We start from the raw sequence: 8,202 nt of genomic DNA on the forward strand, positions 1-8,202 counted from the left end.
GGCCAAAACACCAGAGGTTTCTTGTACGTTCTTGAACAGACTTTAAGGCAGGCCTGGGCAATTCCAGTCCTTGGGAGCCTGATTGGTGTCACACTTTTGCCCCAGACCCAGCTAACACACCTGACTCCAATAATCAACTAATCGTGATCTTCAGTTTAGAATGCAATTAGTGTAAATCAGGTGTGTTTGCTAGGGATGGGGGAAAAGTGTGACACCAATCAGGCCATGAGGACTGGAATTGCCCAGGCCTGCTTTAAGGTATATTTGCTCCCGTTTGGTGGGTGTGGCAAGGTGTGGCTTAAAGCAATGAGTGACGTATTTAAAGGGCAGTGGCCATGCTGACAGCATTGCCTAACCCACAATCTAACCCCTCCCTGTTTTTCAACTGGTCGTTCAGCCCTGAACACAGTTAACAAGATAAAGGATAGAGAGAGTTTTGTTTATGTATTTGTATGTTTTTAAATAACATTCTGATAACATTCTCTGTTCTCTCTTGTGGTATTTATGGGAAGTTTTCTTAATGTTCTCGGAAGAATTTGAGAATATGACTTTAAATAGAACCATGAGAACTTTATGGTGAAGTACTGAAATTCCCGACAGAAGAACGTTGTTTCATAGTGTTCTCTGAACTATTTGAGAACATTCCCAACGTCAAACCAGTTGGAGAATGTTCCTAGAACATTACCTAAATGTAATTAAATGTACCATGTTAGAACTTTTAGGAAACGTTCTGGTTAAGTAATGAAATACTAAGAAAGTAAAGTAAAGTAATTTTTTTGTCAAGTTCCTTAAATGTGCTGAGAATGTTTCAAAGAAAAGCAACTATCCTGCACCATTCCCAGAACGTTGTGGGAAGGTTGTATGCAAAATAATCACAGGACAACATATGGTTCTCAGAACGTTATGTGCTAGCTAGGTTCCCTCTGCTCCCTTTTCTCTCTCCCCAACCCCTCTCCCACCCCTGTCTCCTGTTGGGACTTTGATTGCCAGTCCTGTTGTGTGTCACTGACTATGGATGGTAATTTATGTAGCCAATCTAGCGTTCATTTGTCAACCATCACTCTTAATTTGGGCGCCTGCAGGACACACATACGCAGGTCTCTGGGGCCTTGACATATGTTGTTTTGTTATTTTGATTGCAATTAGCGGATGTGTCTGCGTAATAAGAAATGGTGGAACAGGGCCATGGCAATATGGCCATCTAACCGAGAGACTGGAGGGTGACAGAAAGAAGAGAGGGAGAAAGACAGACACACACAGAGAGAGAGAAAGAAACAGAAACAGAAAGAGAAACCGAGACAGAGAGACAGACACCCAGCTAACAATTCTAAGGAGAGAGACATTTTTTGTAATGTTACCCAAAATGTAGCCCTACTGTTTGAGTGTCCAGTTTTTCCATTAGGGAAACATTCTATCTATGTTAGCAAAAACCTTCTGAGATTATTTTTAGCATGTTCGTTTGGAGAATATTCCCTTAATGTTAAGCAGAACATATCTAGAACGTGGTAACAATGTATTAAATATGAAATCAACGTCCCACCAAACATACACAGAACATGGTTGCCATGACCTCAGAACATAAGATATTCATGTTCTAGACACGTTTCATGGGAACATTGCAAGAACATTTCTGTGTATCAGTTGTCAGGACGTCGCCTGATGGTCCCAAAGAGAAACGTTCTCCAAAATGGTTTTGTTTCATTACACATCACGCCTTGTTGCTGTTGCCAAGCCAATCAAGGCCATGATTGGTGAACCACTGATCCATTCACAGCTATTTTTAATTGATACAGTAATTATTATTCAACATGTCCTCAACTGGGATTTGAAATCACAACCACTTGGTTCACGGCATTCAGATTTTCCTGCGACGGCACCATGTCTGTCAGTTATCAGTTAATTAGACTATTCTCTCATCATTGAGTTGATATACTTATTTAATCAATTTAAGGACTTTCTGTAATAGCTGTCTAATGTTGGTGGGGCATATTAACTTGTTTTAAAATACTCCTGAATCACCATTAGCAATTCAATATTTTCTTGAGTGTACTTTTAACAGAGATGAGCTTAACTTCAAAGTGCATACACCCTACTGCTAACAACTATCATTATAGGTTTTTTCTTGAGGGGCCCTGACTATACTGGCCCAATAAGCACATGCCCTAGAAATATCTCTTATTGGGACAGTGGTTAGGGTGTTTGCTGTTGGCCTGGGTTTGAGACCCGCTAAGTGAGTGTAACGTGTATGCTAAGCTAGCAGCATACCACCCTGCATACCACTGCTGGCTTGCTTCTGAAGCTAAGCAGGGTTGGTCCTGGTCAGTCCCTGGATGGGAGACCAGGTGCTGCTGGAAGTGGTGTTGGAGGGCCAGTAGGAGGCACTCTTTCCTCTGGTCTAAACAAAGATCCCAATGCCCCAGGGCAGTGATTGGGGACACTGCTCTGTGTAGGGTGCAGTCTTTCGGATGGGACGTTAAACGGGTGTCCTGACTCTGAGGTCATTAAAGATCCCATGGCACTTATCGTAAGAGTAGGGGTGTTAACCCCGGTGTCCTGGCTAAATTCCCAATCTGGCCCTCAACCATCACGGTCACCTAATAATCCCCAGTTTACAATTGGCTCATTCATCCCCCTCCTCTCCCCTGTAACTATTCCCCAGGTCGTTGCTGCAAATGAGAACGTGTTCTCAGTCAACTTACCTGGTAAAATAACGGTAAAATAAAAAAATAAAAAATTGGGAAGCAAGTACAGGGGCCTGTTGCACAAAAGTAGAATTAAGACATCCGGGATAAATGACTCAGCTGAGCTCAATGAAGCCAAAACATGTGCGTCCAGGCTTAATTGGTTGCACAAAGACCAAGCCAGGATGAGCAGACACGGATTCATTAAGCCAGGTGAAACCAATCCTGGATAGGTGCGCGCTCACGGCTCACTCAAATAGACCCCGCCACAGATCACAGATTAACTGATTTACCATGGCAACTAGAGCCGCGTACTTTTCCCCGTCGGAAGCACAAATCCTCATGGAGGCATACGAGGAGGTAAAAGATATAATTAAGAAGAAAGGCAACACCGCCACAGTGATAAAGCAAAGAGAAAAAGCGTGGCAAAGTATTGCAGACCGCCTGAATGCGTAAGTAGTGCACAATTACACACTCACCGCTCCGCTGAAACATCACAATTACAATTCAAATATTTAATTCACATCTCCAAAAATGCAGTTGTACTGTAATTATGAAACGGTTAAATTTTTAATTGAAATGCACTGCAGATATGAGTGAAATTGTGTAAAGTAACTCCATCACACTGTATAAAGCTATGATAAATTTTTTGATATTTTTACTGAAAACAAGACAAAAATACCAAGTAATTTTTTGCAGTGTGACTCCATTAAATGTGTGTGTGTGTGTGTGTGTGTGTGTGTGTGTGTGTGTAGATTAAACATGAACGGGCCAAAACGGACATGGCAGCAGGTCAAAATCAAATACAAGAACATTCTGCAGAATGGTATGGTCCCTGACTAATATTTAACAAAGCACAAGCATATATTGTACCCAGAAGGTGCCTGCTCACACATTGTCTGTACTGTTTTAGCAGTGAAAAAGAATACCCACAGACAAGGCACGGGTGGTGGGTCACCAAAGGCTGACCTTACCCCAGCAGAGGACATGGCCTTGGAGCTAAATAAAGGCAGGCCCGTCTTAGAGGGGATCCCTGGGGGGAAAGAGACGAGCATAGGTTCCTCCCAAGATGCCACCCGCTTCATTCAAGGTATGTCCTTCCATCTCTACATGGGATACAACCACATTCATATTGAATCAATTTGGACTGTCTGACTTTGGTTTACCTATTGCCTTGCAGTGTCTGGCAGCACTGTGTTCCTGTTAGAGCCACCAGCACAAGCACCAGACGATGCTGATCCAGTGAGTACTCCATCAAAGGCATACTGTAGGCCTGGCATGTCTTGTCTACTAGCTTCAATATGAATCCGATTAAATGTGATAGGGTGAAGGCCCCAGTGCAGCAGCAACAGCACATGATGGAGACGATGATGAGGAGGAGACCATCTCTCTGGATTCCAGAAGGCATGAGGTATCATGTTAAGACTGTGAAAGTACTATTTACTCTACAATGGTGAGGAGTCCTCATCAAAAAATCTAATTTCTTTTACAGGACCCAGATGCTATACAGTGGGAAAACCAGCCTGGCAACATAGTGCGTATTAATAAAAGGACACCACATCCTGCCAAATTCCAGCTGCGCTAATTGTATTGTGTTCACAGAGCTCACAAGCTATCAGAAAGTTGTATGGCAACCACCTCCGGCGCCAAATAGAACTGGCAGACATAGACATTCAGTACAGGAAGAAAAAGATGGAAAATCTTGCACTGGAGTCCGAAATAAAAAAGAGGACAATTAGGAAACTGGACCTTGAAATAAAAAAACTTGAGAGGGAGGTGAGATATGCCTTCAATGTACACTGTATGCTAACTGTAACACAAATGTATTAATCATTATTTTTCTTTCCTCCCCCAGCTCCAAGAAGATGACACAGCTCAAAATAAAAATTAGGTATATTCTCGTAAAGTCAAGTGAGCCATGACATATGAGCTCTTATTGTGAGCACACAGGACGGTGGCATCTTTCTAAGGTTTTTTTTATTTTCCCAGCAATCAGTACAACCAAGTCATCGTTATAAGGCATCGCCCTCTTTTGCCCACCCCCCCAGCACCAGGTGTGGCCACTAGCCTATATGAAGGCCCAAAATTGTGTGTTCCTTTCTGCTCTGACAATGGCATGCCCATTCGTGCGAGATGTGGTGGATGAAGAAGCACTTGTGCTGAGGAGAGCCTTCAGGCGAGAAAGGGTCTTCAGGGACCGGTTGGACCCACTGGCCTTCCCTGATGACCATCTATATGAAAGATACAGGTTTTCTGCAGATGGCATCAGGTATCTATGCAGACTACTGGGTCCCAGGATTAAGCACCGCACTGCACGGAGCCATGCACTGAGTGTGGAGCAAATGGTTTGTGTGGCCTTGCGCTTTTTTGCTAGTGGAGCCTTCCTGTACTCAGTGGGGGATGCAGAACAGCTGAACAAGGCCACAATTTGCCGCACAATAAGGAGTGTGTGTCTGGCTATCAAAGCATTAGCAGATGTCTTCATCTCCTTCCCTGGCCACAGAAGACTCTGTGACATCAAAGAGGAGTTCTATAGGATTGCAGGTAAGAGGATCTACAAATTACAGGACAACTGTTAACACATAGTAGGATACTCATTACTTTGTGTGACAGGTTTCCCCAATGTCATTGGTGCAGTGGACTGCACACACATAAGGATAAAAGCCCCCTCAGGTGCCCATGAGGCCGATTTTGTGAATAGGAAATCCTTTCACAGCATTAATGTTCAGGTGAACATAACTTTTTGATATTGTCCATTGACGAACACTCTGCATTGCCAGTGATGTGCATTGATTGGTGTAATATTCCTCATCTTATGATTTCAGATGGTCTGCAATGCTGACTGTGTGATCAGCAATGTTGTGGCAAAATGGCCTGGCTCAGTCCATGACTCCAGAATCTTTCGGGCCTCTGAAATCTATCAGTGCCTATCACAAGGTAAGCCACACAACCCCTATTTATAACCATCATGGCTGTGTCAAGAATATCACTGTGTTTATGAGGTAGTAATGATGAGATTTTGTGTTGACAGGTGAATTCTCTGGTGTGTTGCTGGGAGACAGGGGGTATGGCTGCCAGCCTTTTCTCCTGACACCTTTCACAGACCCCCAGGAAGCACAGCAGGCCTACAACCATGCCCATGCCAGGACCAGGGCCAGAGTTGAAATGACCTTTGGCCTCCTGAAGGCACGCTTTCACTGCCTTCACAAATTAAGGGTCAGCCCTGTTAGGGCATGTGATATTACTGTGGCTTGTGCTGTCCTCCACAATGTGGCCTGCCTGAGGAAGGAGAGGGCCCCCAGAGTGCCACCAGCCATGGACTGGGACAATCCGGCAATCTTCCCTGATGACGACAGTGGTCGGCTGCTGAGGGACCAATATGTGTTGAATTATTTTAGTTAGTATGTGTGCTTTCAATTTTGGTTAAATATGTCCTGCGGTGGCAGAGGAATTTGGGTTTTTTTGGGTTCGTTTTTTGACGAATTTGGCCTCTTATGATGTTTGTGCGGTATACTGTGTGTAATACAAGGCTGCAGGGAGGCTACTGCATCCATTCATTTGTCTGTTCAGTTGATGTGTATGGATTTGTCCTGCATTTATTTTAATGTGCAGACATGCAGGGTGTGTTATATACAGACCTTTGAATGTGTATGTATCATTTTGTATAATATGCTTGGATTCTGTGCTTTCCATCTTGTAGAGTCACTGTGACTTCAGTTTCGAAAGGAGCTGATGGTTTACCTGCTTTGTTCTGTCCTTATTCAATAAAGGAACATAATGTTACACATTGTGTTTTTATATTCATATGGAATGTGTATTTGTTTATATGACAGAGTACTAGGGCCACACTGAAGAAAAAGGATAAAGTCATAAATTTATGAGGCTGGTTCTTTCTGCAGAAAAGCTACATATTGTTTTTACAGTTTTGATACTTATGACAATGTGATACTTAATATTCTGGCACATCAGCATGTCTTTGTTTATGAAACCATACTGAAGTACAATTTCACGAAATGCCCCACATCTGTCATTTTAACAACTGTCCTCCTTTAAAACAACTGGTTACAATATTATGACTTGTGTTTTTTTCCCCTCTGTGGCCCTAATATTCTATCATTTTATATATAGCCTTATAGTCTATGGGAAACTGTAAATTATCTAATGATAGCAACATCATCTAAAAATCATTTTTTATCCAAAATCATTGAAATTAATGATCACAAACGTTTAAATAATAACAGTGGGTCTAGTTATATGTGATAACAATGTATAGTGAGCAGTGAAATAACTATTGGTTTCCATTTGTGGTGACTGCTGACTGACATTAGGGATGAGATTAAATAGATCCTGGAATTTAGCCTGGTCTGGAGCAGGCTAGCTCCACAGAATAAATCTCCATGGTAATTTATACCATAACATATCCTCCTGCCCCCTATCCATCTTTAGTGCAACCGGATTACGGATCAATTGAGCCAGGATCACCAAGATATCCTGGCTTAATCCCTTATCCTAGTTTTGTGCAACAGGCCCCAGGGACTGAATTTCATAAATAACAGAACATTGAACAAAATAATAAACACGAGTAGCGTACAAACATAAAACACAGGAACAGAAACAATAATGCTGAGGAAAGAACCAAGGGGAGTGACAGATATAGGGGAGGTAATCAGGAAGGTGATGGAGTCCAGGTGAGTGTCATGAGGCGCAGGTGCGCGTAACGACGGTGGCAGGTGTGCGTAATGATGAGACGACGTCTGGCAACTTCGAGCGCCGGGGAGCGGGAGTAAATGTGACAGTACCTGTTCCCTGACTCGCAGCTCCAGCTGCCGGATGATGCCGACCAGAGGAACAGTCCCAAGGACCAGGAGCGGACCGGTCGCTTCTGCTGAGGTGCGGGAACCTGTAGAGCCAGCTGAGGCACGGGAACCTGTAGAGCCGGCTGAGGCATGGGAGCCTGACAAGCCGACTGAGGCATGGGAGCCTGACAAGCCGACTGAGGCATGGGAGCCCGACGAGCCGGCGGTGATGGAGGCTCCCATCTAAATGCCGTGACTTCTGACTTCAGTGCTCCCTCTACTTTACGCATCAGATGGAAGCCCCCACCACCGAGAGGTCCAAGTTTGCCACGGTTATTTATCTGCTGCCTAGACGGTCGCCGAGCAGGGATACCTTCTACGTCAACACCATGACCAGCTGGCACAACTGAGAACGGCTATGGAAGAGGTTCTTTGTAGTGTGCAACATCTCAAACATACCCGGGAGGCTTTGTCGTCAACTAGCAGAGGATACTCTACCACCAGTCGACCCAGCGAGCCAGCACAACAGCCCATTCAGCAACCCGCTCAGGTCAGCGATGCCCGTTTGGTCCTCCTGGATAAATATCTGGCAGTCCCTTAGGTTCTTTCCCCAGTCAGTATTGTTCCTGTGTTTATATGTAGATGCTACTGTTATGTTGTCTCGTTCCATGTTTGTTGTTTTATTACGTTTCACCTGCTTCTGGACTCTCAGCTTCCCCGTGACA

At 44.0% G+C, this 8,202-nt stretch overlaps 1 protein-coding gene across 9 annotated transcripts; it reads left to right on the forward strand.

The window, feature by feature from the left end:
* The first annotated feature begins 2,752 nt into the window (after positions 1-2,752).
* Positions 2,753-6,945, forward strand: LOC139562685 (putative nuclease HARBI1). Of its 9 annotated transcripts, XM_071380596.1 has the most exons (11): positions 2,753-3,133; positions 3,437-3,507; positions 3,595-3,771; positions 3,862-3,923; positions 4,006-4,092; positions 4,174-4,215; positions 4,284-4,457; positions 4,537-4,572; positions 4,671-5,225; positions 5,507-5,618; positions 5,713-6,944. In XM_071380596.1, the coding sequence occupies exons 1-8, from the start codon at positions 2,976-2,978 to the stop codon at positions 4,570-4,572; spliced, it is 807 nt and encodes a 268-aa protein (XP_071236697.1). In that variant the 5' UTR covers positions 2,753-2,975; the 3' UTR covers positions 4,671-5,225; positions 5,507-5,618; positions 5,713-6,944. The 9 variants fall into 9 exon arrangements, with proteins under 9 accessions (XP_071236697.1, XP_071236696.1, XP_071236692.1 ...); XM_071380595.1 differs by having other exon boundaries at positions 4,284-4,572; XM_071380591.1 differs by adding an exon at positions 5,295-5,410 and having other exon boundaries at positions 2,753-3,507; positions 4,174-4,457; positions 5,713-6,942.
* Positions 6,946-8,202: the final 1,257 nt, after the last annotated feature.

This window comes from Salvelinus alpinus, chromosome 32 (genome assembly GCF_045679555.1).
Source record: "Salvelinus alpinus chromosome 32, SLU_Salpinus.1, whole genome shotgun sequence".
NCBI classification, from domain to species: Eukaryota; Metazoa; Chordata; class Actinopteri; order Salmoniformes; family Salmonidae; genus Salvelinus; species Salvelinus alpinus.